At 41.2% G+C, this 16,985-nt stretch overlaps 1 protein-coding gene across 3 annotated transcripts in view; it reads left to right on the top strand.

The window, feature by feature from the left end:
• ndrg2 (NDRG family member 2) overlaps positions 1-16,985 on the top strand; it is a 38,712-nt gene that overhangs the window by 9,762 nt on the left and 11,965 nt on the right. For all 3 annotated transcript variants that reach the window (XM_023346148.1, XM_023346147.1, XM_005813169.2), the window contains exon 2: positions 16,319-16,404. In XM_023346148.1, the coding sequence (XP_023201916.1) occupies positions 16,330-16,404 (75 nt within the window). In that variant the 5' untranslated portion in view covers positions 16,319-16,329. The remainder of the gene's footprint in view (positions 1-16,318; positions 16,405-16,985) is intronic.

Below are 16,985 nucleotides of genomic sequence, written 5' to 3'. Positions count from 1 at the left end.
CCTTGCCTTCTTCCCTTTGGAGCCTTTTTGCCTCTGGCCCTGCCTGCATTTGGATCCAACTACAAACCAAACCATGACAGGAAATAAACTACCATGTCTCAAAGACCTGGAGTTTTAACAGGGGTGTACTCTTTTATTAGCCACAATATGTCAGGGATTAGCAGGGTTGGCAGAGTTAGCATTTTCAGCTGTAAACATCTGTGTACTGGCTGGGTAGCCTGCAGCTAACATCAGCTGAGGTCTTACCCTCTGCTTACATTGGAACCTGACTGGATAACCGATGTGATGTAGTAAAAATCATGAACTTTTTAGTTTTCTGCCTTCAGTAACAACTTCCACTCTGAAGATAGTTGTTGATAGAGCAACCTGGTAGCACTTAAGTAAGGTACACATCATTAAATCAATTCCCAGGTAACCTAATAGTGTAACTCTAAATTTAAACTGTTAGCAACAATGTGTTTAGCTAACCACGAGTGTTAAATTGAGTGTCACTGAAAAACTGACCAGTTTGGTCAATCAGCTGAGATTCTGTTTATGAAACTTCAGTCACTGTGAGCGCTATTAAAGGGTAGATAAATGTGTGGAGCTACGTTGAGGCGGTCCAGTAAACAGCTTTAATTGGATCCGTGTTGCTTCAGAGGTGGATTAAGTTCCCAGAATAAGAGCAGAGTCGATGTTGCTATCGTCTTGTCCGCCTTGAAATAGTGCTGGCCTTTCTGTGGAGGCGGTGACGACACCGATTCCATTTCCGCTGGACTGTGCAGAATGCCAGCTGTTGCATACGCGCCGCTGTTGTGATAACGTTCCGTGTTGTTGGGACGCCGGGCTCTGATTGAAAGGGGCAAGCACAAGTGGTCTGTGGAATTTCCTCGACAGACTCTTGAGTTTTGCTTTCATTTTCTCCAAAACCACTGAAGGCTCAGGAGTTTCTTCCCTTTTTGCTGGAAGTCTGAACAAAATCTGAACAAAGTGAGGATCAGTTCTGTTTCAATCAACAATAATAAAGTTGTCGTAGGTATCTTTAAAGATTTTAATCACAGCTGAACCATTGTGTATGCATTGTTTTCCACTGTTTGTCTTGAATGAATGTTTCCCTCTTTTACTAGACATTATTTGATATAGGCAGCGTTGTGAGACTTATTTGACTCATGTATAATTTATGGTACAGAGAGCCTTACTGTTCAATATTGTTTAACTGGTTGCAGGTTTTTCAGTCATTCTTTTTACTGAGTAGCTGCTGTATTGTGCCTACAAGTATGTTGCATGTTTACATTAATTAAGTGAATTTATTACCAGATCATTTTTAATTTTTGCCAGATCACATAGTATCATTTATAACTAACGCGAAAAATAAACAGGCAATCGACAAAGATCGGTGATTGGCAGAGATCGGCCTCCTGGGTGATCGGTATCAGAATCGGCAGCAATAAACCTGATCAGAACATCCCTACTAAAACCGATCATTTATGAAAACTTTGACCAATGTGAACATTTGACCAAACTCCATATTTGTGTTTGAGTGGGTAGGAAGATAAACTGAGATATAGGATCTCGCATATAAAAAGTCTGTGACAAGAAAATGCACCAATATATCCGCATACTTTCTTTGACATGATTCCCAATCGACATCAACTTGTGTTTCAGCTGAAACAAGTTGGGGGGGGAGGGAAGTAATTTCAGCTGAAAAGGAAAAGCTGTCTTAAAAATGCTCAACTTTGTGTGACCAGAGTTGGAGTCAAGTGCCAAAAAAAATTTAATCATCCTTAGCTCTATCCAAATAAATTATTACTGTATTTCAGATTGGATTTAGAGATACCAACATTTGTGGACATGTTGTAAACATGAAGTCGAACCGTTCCCGTCTCTCTTATTCACATGTCCCAGTTAAATCCTGTGCAGCCTGTGAAATTGCAGCTCCTACTAATAAAGACTGTTTAGTTTTATACTTCTGGCTCTTGGCTCAGAGTTAAACACAGGCGCTGCTCTGTTGATACAAGCACTCTGCACATTTTGGTGAAACCTGGCCGGCACCGCACGAGGAAGCGTCAAAAATGAAAATCAAAACATTTCCAGTTGTGCTCACACACTTTGATTTCAAGTAGCGCAATTAACAAACAAAAGGGGATAAAGAAAGTAGGGCTGAAACAATTAATCATGATTAATTAGTTATTGAAATAATTGTCAGCTAATGTAGCATCGATTACTCATTAACAGGAACTTCCAGTGAAAGATTATTTGCTGAAAGAACAACACACTCAGAGCAGTAATTCAGCCAAAACTGTACAAAACATTCCAATTAATCTACAAATGATCAAGCATACACTGAAGGAATGCTATGTTATTGGATTTCGGGCAATAGAGCGTTCCTATTTATAAAAAGAATTGAATTACTTACATCTTTTAATGCATATCTTAATAATTTATAAAAATGATTGAAATAAAAATTCTGCAGAATGGCAATTTCTTCTGATCGATTAATCATCTAAAGAATTGATTACTCAACTAGTCATGAGTTACAACCCTAAAAGAAAGTTGAACTTAAAAAGTTTTTGCAGTAAATCCAGTCTCACAGCACTGAAAAATGTGTAATTTAATACACCTTTAAGCTAGAAATACTTTGTGGAACCACATGAATTCATCCTCTGGTGAAAAATTAAATACACAGGGGGATTTAAAAGTGCTTCAACACTCCGCCTGTGCTACCAAACATCCTTACAGCCAATTACTCCGATAAGGCTCCTCATATTTCACTTGTACGGGCGGCTTCTGGAATACGAGCCCGGTTGTATTTTTACAGTCCGCACGGCGAAGAGGAGTACATTAGCTGATGACTGAAATGGCTTGGAAGGACGCTCGCTGCGTGGGAGTTCCAGATCAGTCTAGTCTGAATAAATTCTGGCCATGTGACTAGCACACAATATTCTCCTCAGGTTTTCTTTCTCTACCAGCCAATGGTAGTGTCTAGGATGTACCAGCTTGAGTAAGAATATGGATTTTTGTTATTTATATCCAGTGTAGGTGTAAGTGTGCGCAAGAGGCTCAGCAACTGGGTCAGTGTGTATGGATTTAAAGCTGAGTGTAGGTGTATAAGATTGCAGAGGTCTTTATATGTATCTGTGTGTGTGTGTGTGTGTGTGTGTGTGGGCGTGGGTTTGTTGGGGGACACATCAGTCCACTGGCTGATGGCCTAAGGCCAGATACAGATAGGCCGGGCAGCACAAAGCTCCGTCTGTTCCTACTAGTCCAAACGGCCCTTCACAACATCCTATTTATAGGCAAACGTTCAGATCCAACTCCATTCATACTTCTCAGGTTGGATCCAAGCGTCTTCTGGCGTTCCTCTCCCTCTAGGTTTTTGACGTTGTGTGTCCGAGTGCATGTCCAGTCTGTCAGAGCTGACGGTATGCCATGTGTGTGTTACACAACTAGGAGTGTTTCTCAATAAATCTTCAGGCTGATGGGAGAGAGGCGGGTTGGCCCAAAGACCAATCAGAGCAAATCAACACATGCAATATCCATATGAGGAGGGTTCATACCCAGCTGATTGTGTACATGTACATAACAAATCTCCTAGCAACAATGCATGAGCGCACTTATTGTATAACTGTTGGCCACTGATGGCCGGGTGTACAGTAATAAAAAAGATGGCTTTTAGAAACAGGCTGCTGTGGTGATGATGGAGTTCTGCTTGATGTTAGGTGCATCACTCTGTAAAAACATCAAGTGGTCATAAAGTTCTCCAGGCTTCCTGAAAGGTTTCCGTTGGACTTTGGCTACCTTTAACAAGGCCTATCCGGGTTTGAAATTCTGCCTTTATAATATCCTACAATATAACAACTCTTGGGAATACGGCCGTGTTTTCACTGTATTTACACAAGAAGTTTAGCTTACCACAAAAAAACAAGAGTTATGTCCAATCTTTGTGACAGCTAGTCTAACCCCCTTTGACTGAAATGGCCTTAGTGAGACGCCCTTACTTTCCCTAACATTGAACTGTGATGTTAGAGAGGTTTCTGAACAACCTGTTTTACGTTATCCCCTCTCCCCTCTATCTCTGACTGAGTCTTAGACTGCATTCACACCAGCCCTGTTTATTCCACTTCAGTCAAACTGTAGTTTGTTTGCCTAGAAAGTCCGGTTCAATTGGGGAGATGTTGATATCTGATGCAGACCAAAACAGTGAACTCTGGTCCGCCTAAAAACTGAGGTCTCTGTTCAGTTGACGTGAACTCTGGTACGGGTCGAATGCATATGTGGATTTCTAGCAGACCAGAGATGCAGGAAGAGGATAATACCCAGGGCATTCTGGGTAAATACAACCAAAACACAATAATTTGTGGTCTTTGGTCAAAGACAAATGAGAAATCTTACAACAGTTAAAATTTGATGCTACTTAATTTCTGTTTACATTCTGTGAAGAAGAAGGTTTCAGTCGGCGTCTTCTTCAGAGGTTTTTGTTTCGGTTCCTGCAGCGGCTCTTGGTGCAGCGCCACCAACGGCGAGTGTGGGAACAACTTTTTCAAAGGTTCGGTTCGTTTCACACAGTGCAGTGTGGAAGCGAACCGCAACGGCTGAAAATGTAACAAATGTTGCAATTTTGGCCCCCAATTGTACCGAGTCTACCGAACTATCAGCCGTGAAAACACAAGTACAATAAAGTACACACAAAATCTTCCTGCTGAATAAAACGCATGGATAAAACAAATTCTAAAAAGGTGGGAAAGCAGAGATAACTGTAGATGCTGATGGCTTTAGCCGAGCTGATAGAAAAGCCAAACAGTTTTAGGATGCACTCTGCTCTGTGTCCAGTTGTATTGCAAAGAGTGGGAAGCAGAAAAACTGTGGATAAATCATTACTCTGAATGTTTCAGCTCTAATCAGGATGAGTGTAACTCAGAACAATATCTAAAGCACATTAATGTCATTTGCTGCTTCCTCTGTTAGATCACTACCATCCAGCTGTCACCATAACTATGGAAAAAAAGAAATGATTATAGATTAGAATAGCTTGAATAACATTCTAGTTTCTTTTATAGATAACTTTAATCAGAGCAGGTCGGCTCCTGCTCCTCATTACTTCTCATTACACCAGAAGAGGAGATTTGTAAATCACTTACTTATAGAGGAAATGACACATTTTTTATGTAAAGAAATGAAACACCATTTCTCACATAGTTATGCTATTTATGTTAAGATATTTAACAGAAAGACAAACAAATCTATAGAGGGAATACCATGAAAAAATGAGAGGACAATAATCTGGTTGCTTTCAATGGAAACTCCTGTAACTCAACTTTGAAAAGTGACGTCAAAACAAACAGAAACCATCTGTAACTTTATTCTGCTATTAGGGACACCAAAGTTTCTCATGCAGGTGCAGTGGAGACTGGAACGAGGACTGAGCCACAACTTTTGCCAACATTGACCATAAATTTGTGCAGACTGGAATTGGGAAAATAAATGTGCTCATTGGAAATACACCAATTTTGAAAAGAACTCAGGTTTTTCAATCAAAAGTTATTGCACTAAGAGGAAGTGGTTTTTTGGCCATCTTGAAATTGGTGTGTTTCTCAAAGCAGCAATGGAAACACTTTTTCCCATCACGAGTCGATGATGACGCTTATCGCCTGAAACAACGTATTCACGTGTGAATTTTAATTGTGTTTTTCATTTAATGGAAACGCCGCGATGAGAAGTTGTGGTTTTTCAACATTAGCGGTATAACGACAAACTTTTGTGCACCCTTTTAATGGAAACGCAGCAGCAGTCTGATTTAAGCATTGATTGTATTCGAGCAGTTATATTTTTATATAATCAGTATATCCAGACATTGACTATAGCTGTTTTATATTCCTTTACTTTTTGTAAAACATGCCAACCAAATCTCCAGTAAGTGCTATACTTTCAACTTTAAGCTTTAGAATGTCATAAAATCAAATTAAAAATAGTTGACTAAATAAAAGCAAAAGTAACTGAACTGTTGTTTTTATTCATTAGTGGTTAATCATAACTGTAATTTAGTATGTATCAAATGAGGCATTGTGAAAACAAAGTGTGTTGTCACAACGAGACAGTGTATTTATCTCATTGTATCCACACTTGGACAACCAGGTTATTGCACTTGGTGTGTTTTCTTTGTTTCCCCTCCTAACAGATTTACCTTGCTTTCTGTTCAGTGGTACAGAATATCTCACACTTCAGTTGGAAAAGATTATAAATTATTCTTATTAAACATCAAAAATCTTGCTATTCTGAAAGGACTTTTGAAATCCACCGTATTTAATTTTCCCACTAAAAAATGTCATCCACTGGTTTCAGTTTCATACCCAGCATCATTGGATTTCCAGCTGCGTTCAGTGATGGCCACTGGATTTGGAGTAATGAAGTAACCGTCCTAATTATGTTTTCATGAAGCAGGACCTCACTTTCCTCTCACGCCGACATCGGCCACCGCGCCGACAGAGGATCTGTCAATGACGAATATCGGAACCGACTTGTGATGGCGCGTGACGCAGTCTCAAGTGCCCGTCTTTGGGGTGACTCATGTAACTCTCATCACGTGACTTGTGTGGTGGATGATGCACAGATGCCTTCAGGAATTTTGGCCGCGCTGTCACATTCGCTAAATATCATAGAAGAAGAGAACTTGAGAGGAGAGGTTTTGGCGTAAAAAGGGACAAAAGCATGTGGACATTCCTCGTCGTGTTGTCAGATTACATCCTTTTTTTTTTTTTGCCGACAAAAATACCAGGAACGCCACATGATAATGTTGCTTCTTGGTTTCTTTTTTTAAACCTAAATGAAACTGTACCGACTGGAACAACACTGTCCTGCGCTGGTGCAGATGGAAGCAGATGTTTGCAGTTTGCTTCCAAACAGGAAAAAAAGAAAATCTTGTAAAAAGCCTTCTCAGCCAATCAGAAGATGTGAAACATTCATGGTATTTCTTGTGGTTCTGGACGCAGATGATTGAAGTCGGAAGAAAGAGCAGAAGAGAATGTTTTGATCTCTACATTCACGTGGCCCGTCATTGCAATTGAACGTTTCTGGACACGCACTTGCTTTGTTATACTTTAAATGTGTAAATCATTCATTCCTTGTGGGCAGCCTGATGTTGTCAGATTTCATGATGTTTCTCTTCGTGTCTTCTTGAGATTTACTGAGCATGAAAAAAATTCTGTCGGGCTTTAATGTTTCTTTGAATTAAAATAATTGCAATGACTTTTCTTGGCACTTCTAGTGCTTTGCAACATTTTATATAATGATGTAGCCCTGCAATGGTTGTTTACTCAGAAGAGCAGCAGTGAGTTTGTTAACGCTCCACAGAAGGGCAGAAAAAAACCTCAGAGGGCAAATGAATGCCATAGCAGATGTTTAGACCTGTCACGATCATACATTTTGTCCAACAAGAAATTGTCCCAGAAATTATCATGATAAACAATAACATTTTCAAGTAACTTATTGATAATGGCATAATAATGCAAGTTTGCCCTCTCTCAGACCAATAACGCGTTGCTAAATAGGAAAGACGAGTATGGAACCCTGTCAAGAACTCGGATGGAAAGTCAGTGTTACGGTTTTCGGAACGCAGCTACAGGAAGAAAGACTTTTACAAATCTGCTTTCATGCAGCTCTTCTTAAGCTTCATCTTCTTTAGCTCCGTGTCAGAGTAAAATATATGAAATGTAGATTTTAGAAACGAGATTCTACCTCTAAGATCTGCCTTTATAGGATTTAGGAGTTTTTTTAGAATGAGTGTCTGACGAGAAGCTGCTGTATGTTGGGCTGTGGCAGAAAATCAGAGAGCCAGGCTGTTTATCTCTTTCATCTCCCAGCCAATGGCCTCACAATATCAAATTACCCTGGTTGGAAGGTCAATTAGTGGAAGCGTGTCTCTCCGTGTCTGTGTCCATGATCATGTGCTCGTCTATTGGGCTCATGACCCAGATTGAGAAGATCGATTCAGCTGTCCAAATCCCATTTTCTTTCTTGTTTTATTTTTTTAGCATCAGTGGAAAAAGCACATTCCAATCTGAGCAAGATGAGCCATCTCGTCATTTGCACCGCCGCAGCATCACTCGGGGGATTCACTGCTTCGGCTCATGCTTCGCTTTGATGAATGTTCTCGGCGACATTACGGAACGAGCCAACCGAAAACCTGGCAGTCGAGAGAGATTGTGAGTTTCATGGATGAACGGAGTCAAAGCAAGGAGCACATGCTCATCATCATCCGTGCTCCTGTTCAGCGGAGGAGACTTCTCGGAAGTTAATACTGCGGCTGCCGGTTGTTAAATGAACCCGAAGCGCTGACAGGTTCTTGTCACTCTGTCGGATTGTTTCTTTAGATTCTTAAGAGACAAAAACCAATTAGGGTCAGTCACAAGCTTTAACATTAAACATGGATGTACAATGTGTGTTTGGAAGGTATGTCAAGGTTATGATTGTAGGTCATCTGAAAGAAAAACTGGCAAATGAGGCTGAATATCTGCAGTTCACAACTTCAAACTAAATGTAATGATCTTATGACAGTTTATATTGTTATTGTCTGAATTGGCCATTCTTATGTTTACACCACCGCTTCAAGGCACCAAAGTATTCCTGAATTACCTTTAAAAAAGCCAAGCTTTTATGCTAACATAAGTGTTGTATAGGGATCCGATTGTTTGCGTGAGTTATTTTAGGGAAAGTGATACAATCCAGTTTGTATTCTGATCCAATTTGTATTTTGATCCAATTTTACCTCAGATGCTTGTTAGAGTATCACTGGACAAGCAGCATCATGACGACAAAGGAAGACAGCAGACAGGCCTTCTTGGAGAAGTTTAGGCCTTAAAGCAAAACAAAACATAAGAAAAAAAGACACCTGAATTGCCATACAAGTCAAGCATCATCAAAGAGCAACATGGCGATCTGTAGTGCTCTACAGCTCAGTTAGCAGAGTCTGAAGGCAACTATTAGTTGCACAATCTTGAATTCATGTAAAAATGGCAGGGAAGGTCAAAGATTTCCACAAGGCCTCAAGGGAACCCAGCAAACATGTGTAGGAAGGTCCTCTGGTCAAACAAGATACATGCTTTGGGCTACACATGAATTAGGGATGCACAATATATAACAAATATACTGTCGTCGCAATGTTAGTAGGCGCAATATTAATTTCATGATGAAGGAGGAGAAAATAGTTCAGGAAATGTGTCCTTCCCTTGTGGCACTGTATGAAAACTAAGCATTGTGCATTGGCCGCCCATAATTGATTAGATTAGGGTAATTTTGATAAACGACTCGAGGAGCCACTGATGAAACCCGATGATTCGCCGACGACTTCCCATCGACCCCGTTGAGGATCAAGTGACTCATGATCTGCTTTTGGACTTCTGTCAGAAGAGAGAGAGAGACAGACAGAGATTCTGCTCAGAGGTGAGGTCCTGATGGAGGAAATGAAAAACAACCTGATAAAGAAAAGAGAAGCGGTGTGGAGCCACTGAGTGATGGATCTCAGAGAATATTTAGGAGAGAAAACTCGGAGGACAACTCTGGGTCTCCATGGAGGCTGCTGTCATGTCTTCTCTCGACACATTTGTCGCCCATTTTTCACGTCTCGCGCTTTTCTCTGCCCAGCCAACTGCTCGCAAGAGATTGTGCGATTGTGTCGGAAGTGAGCAGAAAATGCCATAGTGCTACAGTGCCAGTGGGATTCATCTAGCGAAGCATTATCTTGATAAAAACAGCAAAGCCACGCAGGGACACAAAACTAAAAGTCCCTCTTAAATCAGTGTTTGTCGGCTGTAATCCTTCGCACAGGTTTGGCATTTAGATCAAACGTCACAGTCGTTTTCAGCCGCATGAATCTTTATTGTCATTGTGGCATTTACCTCTCCACATACCCAGCGGTGCATTAGCGAGCGCACAGTTGAAAAGCAGGACTCTTTTTTTTTTTTTTTCCTTCCTTCTGTTTGCCTTCCATCTACATTTGACTGTGCTGAATAGTAGAAGAAAAAAAAGAAGAAAGAAAGCATGACCTCAGCAGATAATCTGTGTGCGCGGCTACACGTCTCGCGGTGCCCGGCGCACATCTAAAACTGACACAGTGGTGGCCAGATGTGACAGCACTGAGGCCCAGCAGACTAACGGGATTCGCTTCAGGAGAGAGGGCAGATAAAGTCCTCAAAGTGGCTGTGTACTCAACACCTGGGGCTCTCCACTGTGACTGTGTGTGTAGGTGTGTGTGTGTGTGTGTGTTTGTGTCAGCACCGGGGTAAATCCGTAGTGCGCATTCCACTTTTGATAGGAAATCCTCTGAGGTATTACTGTGGATTGGCTATGGAGTGCCAAAAACATTTAATCCATGATATTTTTATTACATTGACAGTATTATGTCTAAATGCCACCCTTCCACTACATCAAACTCCTAAAATAATTTGCCAAAATCTCCTTATAAAATCTTGTTTGGCTCTGAGTTGCAGTTCTCATAACAAAATAAAACTGCTTTTTTGTTGTTTTTTTTCAAAACTGGAGTGTTTCTATTAAGCAAATGTATTTTTGTAATTCCAATTTACATTGAAACACATATGCAGAAAGGGAGCAAACAGCCCATGAAAAGAAGGTGCCAAAAATGTGGCACCTTCTATGTGGTTGATTAATTAGCACATGGTCTAACTATTTTTTAAGAAAGTAAATTTCCTAAACACAAAAGCATGGAATAGGGAATATACGGGCAGTACAAAAAGTACTAAAACTATACCATAACTCAAAGTCACGACTGCTGTCAACTTTAGAAACCAATAAAGTATTTAAGGCTGGTTTAGCCTGGCACAGTGAATACTCTTAAAACAACCGTCCATGTAAAATGTCAAGGACTTTGAAGAAGGTCCAAAAGCTTAAAGGACATGAACTATTAAGCTGCCTTCTTCTTTTGACCCTCAAAGGTTTTGCTACTCATCATCTTCAGTCTTAAACCTTCAAAGTAATGGCTCCACTTGTTGAAACAGCCGTGCTTGTCTCCCAAAATGCCACAGGTTCAACGTTTCGACATTTCAGCCTTCAGCTAGACTTTCTCTACATTGGTGACTTTACTGCGTAATTCTGACTTCAGACAACTTTACATCTGGTTGGGTTTGCTAACTGTATTTGAGGTCTAAAGGAGGCTTTTAACTTAGAGCTGGAGGCAGGGAAGGACCTAGTAAATGAGTCAATTCTGCATGTCTTAATGATTGCCCTTTTTTTGTTTTCACATGTTGTTGGGTGTGGAATAATAACAGACAGAAAGAAGGACAGTGAAAACAGATGGGAACTGAGAGTGACAAATAAAAAGTCAGGAGCGGAAAGAGCCGGGAACAATTTCAGAGGTGTGAGAAGCTCTAAGAAGGCGATTGAAATACCAAAGGAGCTGGAGGAATGACAAACTTATCTTGTCAAAGCGGCTGGCTCTGTCACATATTGGACTGTCAATGAAAGAAAGGGTTTTATTTAGTTGAAGTTGATAAAACTTTACAAAAGCCAAGAAGATGTGTGGAGTAAGATGTTCTGTTTAGTACAGCTGACTTCTCTTGGCAGAAATGCAAAAGGTCTTTAAGCTCCAACTTTTTTGTGCCCGGCGGCAAATTGCTGCGTTTTCATCATACTCTTACAGACATTACACAGACACTGCCCTTGGCTCACCTTCTCCAAAGAAAAGTCCACTTAGATCGGATTTTATGAGGTTTTCCACATATCTTCATTTCCCACATGTGACACATGTAACGGGTCACTGCAAACTGGTTTTAACACAGATAAGTGTTATACCTGTCCTGGGAGCAAGCCTTGAAAGAATGAATTGTTGTCACAGTATGCTGAGATGTCGGATTCAAATGCAACAGGAAGCAGCCATGTGGTGGACATGGTCAGATGTGCTGCGTGACTTTTATTTAAGCAATTATTTCATTCCCTAATTTGGAAACAATGGCGTGTGAGGCCAAAGGGCAGGTGCAACTGGTGGCAGTTCAACTATACGCCTACCTTAACCCATTTTTACTGTCACTGGTGCATAAAAAAACCATTTTCAAATAAACAACCGACTTAGCTGGGTGGTGAGGGGGAAGTAAAGCCTGGTGGCCCGCCATGGTTTGCAATACAGACCCTGAAATAAAACTCCTTGTATTGTATCGTAGAAACACAATGCAAAAAATTGTGTTCTACTGCGGTAGTTTTTTAAAAAAATGGTGTTGTAATGATTGGATTGTTTCTAGTAAAATTCAAATTCACTGCAGCAGCCGGAAGCCCAGTCCAGGGTTTGGCTGTGTGGTGACATTGCCCTGGAGGACAGGCACATGGAGTCAGCGTGACACAGCAGTGGAGATCAGGGCGAGCAGGGTGCAGCCTGACAGTGGGGATTGACAAAAACAGCTTGTGACAAGTTGGATTGTCACAAGCTAACGCAATGGAACAAACTAACATCTCTGGATTATGGATTATGAATGTGCGCAACACTAATTTGGAGGAATTATCGTCCGCAGCCCGACAGCTGATGGCCCCAACAACTGTTTCCTGACAGCTGAAACGTGGAAGTGCGGTCCAACAGGAAGTGAGACCGGCCTCTTTGTTTCAGCCAGCTACACGTTCTCCTCCTCGTATGTCGGCGTCCCTCTCCTCAGGCCACCTACAGAAATCCCAGTTTCTTTCCGTTCCTTTCTCCACGGTGACTGACGGTGCAGTTTAGCAGTTATTACACGCTCGGAAACACACGGACTCAGAGAGGCGGCCGAGATAAAGAATGATGGATGATAGAGGGAGTAAGCCTGATTACGTGTTACAACATCAGAAACTGTGTAGGGAAAGTGAGTGTTTGTGGAAGAGTGGAGAGGCAGAGTTACATGAGTCCCGTATCAGTTGTCTTGTCACGCCGTTCTCTGCTGCCTTTTCACAACGGTGATAACACACCTTGAACTGTTTGTAATGGAAAACTAGCACTGCATATCGAGTTCTGATCTCCAGTTTTGTAAAGCTCTGAACTGCAGAAACACATTTTAGCCAACTGAACTGTGAGCTGTCTTTTCTTTTAAAATAACTTTACACATTTCTATTCTTTCTGACTTCATTTAATCATCCAATACAAAAAACTTCTACCTTTGAGTGTGTTTTCTGAAGTAACACCCTCCTCACCATTACCTTAATAACCAACAAAGGATATCCACTAAACCATTCAAAGACAGATTTGCGGGTGGGATTCGAATTATTGCCTTGGTGTAACCTACCCTTTAGCTTAAAGCCTCCCATATCTTTGGATGCACTTCATTCCACCCAGTTCCGCCAAGGCATATGCAAAGCAGACACGTCCGTCCGCGTACTGAGTGTCACACAGAAAACTGCTCAGTGGGGAACAGTGTTTATTTCTAACGGTCTTGTATGTGACACCGAGCTGATAAGGTTGAGAGTCGGTGCAAGTAGTTGCAAAAACGTGGAGGGGTGCAGTAACTGGTGGAGAGAAAAAACGGGGGCTAGGCGCACAACTAGCTCATCAAACTTGCTGGTATCAGTTGGAGTTGTGGGAACTGAACTTATTTCAGAGAATTCTCGTCTCTCCAGCAAAACACAGCAAACATTGTTGTATGCTGTGATTTGCTTGAAATTCAGATTTTCCCAACTTGGAAAACTGACTTCTCGCCAACCGGGCCTCAATCCAACATGGCCGCCTCGCAAAAAAATGGAACGACAGCCCAGAGTAATAACTTTTTATATGCAAATCTGTCAATTTGTATCTCGTTGTCAAATTGATCAAATGTCACTACAGTTTTTAAGTGGCTAAAATGCTGAGCGACATTATCGGCTTGTAACGCAGATAGTAGATGACCTAGTCATGCTGTTGAGGGAAGAAATTACCACTTGGGTGAATCATAGCTGCTCTGACACCAGGACAAATCTGCAGAGCTCTTTATAAGCTGTTCGGCAGAACAAAGTTAAACTCTCTCCTGCCTGTTTTAATCCTCCCTTCATACTCTGTTAATTTTTTGTGTTTTATCTCCTTCTATTTTGATAGACTGTCCCATTCTTCAACCTGTTGTGCTGTTTAGTAAATCTGCTCCTCTGCTGCTGTTTCTGTAAATAGCAACCTTCCTGCGGGACAAAGGATTAACTATAGACTGTGCAGCTAGAGATCGGTTTATTTTGTAATTGGTATCTAATGACAAATTTTATTTTAATCAGATAAAGTCATTACGATGAGTAGATTAAGCATGACCGTACATTAGATCAGCCTTCGACTGGGATGACCAGACAGCTGGTCGCCATGGAAAATGAGTCGATTTGTTAATTCTCTTTGTAGAAAAAAAAAAACCTTCAGGAATTGAATTGCATTTAAGTGTTAAGATTGTTGTGACTTTTTAAAGATGGCATTCATGCAGCAGAGAGGCAGAGCTTGGGCTATGCAGTCTGATTTCAAATGTTTATGTGGGAGTGAACATAGCTGAGAGAATATCATAAAGAACATGTGACATTGAATAGATCTGCCATGCTCGGCCATCTACATGATGAAGAGAGTGGTAATAAAATTGATCTTTGTCTGTTGTTTCAAATCTGTTTTCCTGGTTTCCTTGCTTATTAATAGCTCCTATTATGTGTCAGTCCTACATTTTAGAGTAACAGCATGAAAGGGAAAGGCATTACAAAGACTTTCCCACTCGACGGCATTGACTCTAAGAAAACAAGTGACCAAGTAAATGCACAGAAAGACGAGGTTAAGGAATGTAAGGAGGGAACAGGAGAGCTACATGGAGAACAATGGAAGCAGTGAGTGTTTGGTGGTGTGTGCTGGCCTTCTTTGGTGACTAATCATTTCCGCTTGAGACCCAGTTTTTCCCCAAGGGGGGAAAGCTGTTCATTTCGTGCGTGATGCTCGTACGCACGCATCACACAAACTAACTGGCCTTCTTCATCCGCCTGATGTAATGCCAGACCTGCAGACAGAATGCAGTCATCGCTTTCTGAAAGCAGGACATGCAGTTAGTGTACTATAAACAGCAGTGCTTCTTCAATAATGCTGCGTTCTAAATCAATTTGAATATTTACTTCAGGCAATAACAACGATAGCTAAGCAATAGCTAAAATAGCAACAGCTATTAAATTGTATGTAGGATTAAATAACCTTGTGTTGCTTTCTTTTCATGGAATGCAGAAGACTGTGCAGCTACTTCTGACTTTTTTTTAGCAAACAACATATTTTATTTGTTCTGTCTTTAACATTACCTACGGTTCATTATGCCGTCATCTTATCAGTAATAGTCAGGCAAGTGTAATGTGAAAGATTAATATTTAGATAAACATTATTAACCTCTTTTGAAAAGACTCTTGGGTGGAGGAGAAGTGCTAAACTGGAAGCTAATGCTAAATGTTGCTTTACTGCTGAAAAACTTATTTAATTAGTGTTAATTTTGACATCTTGTCTTCAGCTTATCACTAATCATCAGGCAACTATGATATCAGAATTTCTGATGAACTTTGGACTATTTTGGTGCCAAATTTTTCCATGTCTTATAACAAGTTTCAGGCTTTGGAGAAGTGCTACATTAGAAGCTAATACTTGGTCTGGCTTCAGTTTTGGAGAACATTGTTGACTGTGTTTAGTGTAAAAATACAGTGGAATATGGGAGGTTTTAGTAACTATAAGCAAATGGAATACCTGTGTATTAGCTAAACTTTTGCACCATTTGCCAGTGATCAGAGAACAGTTACTTATTAGTTGCTTATTAAGAGTTTATCTTCCCATCACGTCGAAACGGTTCAACTGTTGAAGTGTGTACAAAATCCAAAAAACCTGGCTCTTAACAATGCCTTCAGGTTAGCTTAGCTCATGGCTGCTCTCACAGTAGCGCTCAGTATCACGCTGTGGCTGTGAAGGTGCTTTTCTCCTCCCTGCCAGAGGCTCTGGTTTCTCACCATCAACCGTCCTCTCAGGCTGCTGTCACTTCTTCAGCACAGGTTGCTGCATATTAGAGTAAATCCCAGTCACACATGTACTTTAGCCATCTGTTATGTATGTACCGTTATTTTGATGTGTCCATCTTCTCTGCAAGGCCCTCCCAATGGTTCCTTTTGCTCTGCGTTTTCTCCCCCACAATCCCTCCCTGCACATCTCTGCCGGCACTAATTACTAATTAACTTTGAAAAGGCCCCACAGACCATTTTAAGTCCCACGAGGACAACAGCTACATGCAGTATTTAATCACTTCCTGTGTACGTGCAGGCCACAATCTGTGTTTGTGTGCATCGAGATGCCTCAAAATGTAAGCCACAGAGTGTGTGATTTCAAAAGGAGGTATGAAATGTTTTTGTTATTCTTTTCCACCTTCAGGGGGAGCCACCATGACATCAGAAATGCAGGAAATTGCCATCACAGAGGACAAGCCTTTACTCACGGGTCAGGCTGATGCTGCCAAGGTTAGACATTCTGCATCTGACATTAAATATCATATACACTGCACAGGAAAATGCATATCTGTAACCATCACACTAAGTCCAAACCGAGCCAGGCTCAAATCAGAAGCATTTTGACTCCAGGCAGAACTTGGGTGTGTGTGTGTGTGTGTCCCAGCATCAGTGTTTGCACTCTTCAGTCTGAGCAAATCCTTCATCAGACGACTTGTCTTCCAAGCACATATGTGAAAAGTCTTGGCGCCCGCAGCATAAGCGGGTGTTTGTGTGTGAGCAGAGCTGCAGCGCTGGCTCCTATCTGCTGGGTTGACGTCAAACGACGAGGGAGCGAGAGCAGATCCTGCTCTCGCTCTGCAGGGCAACATCTGCATGGCAACATCAGGTGACTTGATGGTGACACCTGGTGGCCAACACGAGTATAGCATAAATGCATTAAATCGTAAAAAGTTTTTGCTTTTTCTTTTTTACATTTTGAGAGAATAGATGCACTCAAAAACTCGAGCAGGCAAATATTTGAATACTGCATTTAAACTAAAACAGTGTGATGACACAGACGATACAGAAGAAACCAAACAAGAATAGTGGTT

The sequence above is a fragment of the Xiphophorus maculatus genome, chromosome 14 (genome assembly GCF_002775205.1).
Source record: "Xiphophorus maculatus strain JP 163 A chromosome 14, X_maculatus-5.0-male, whole genome shotgun sequence".
Lineage (NCBI taxonomy): Eukaryota > Metazoa > Chordata > Actinopteri > Cyprinodontiformes > Poeciliidae > Xiphophorus > Xiphophorus maculatus.
Note: the sequence above shows the minus strand (reverse complement) of the source record. Positions and strands in the feature narration are given on the sequence as shown.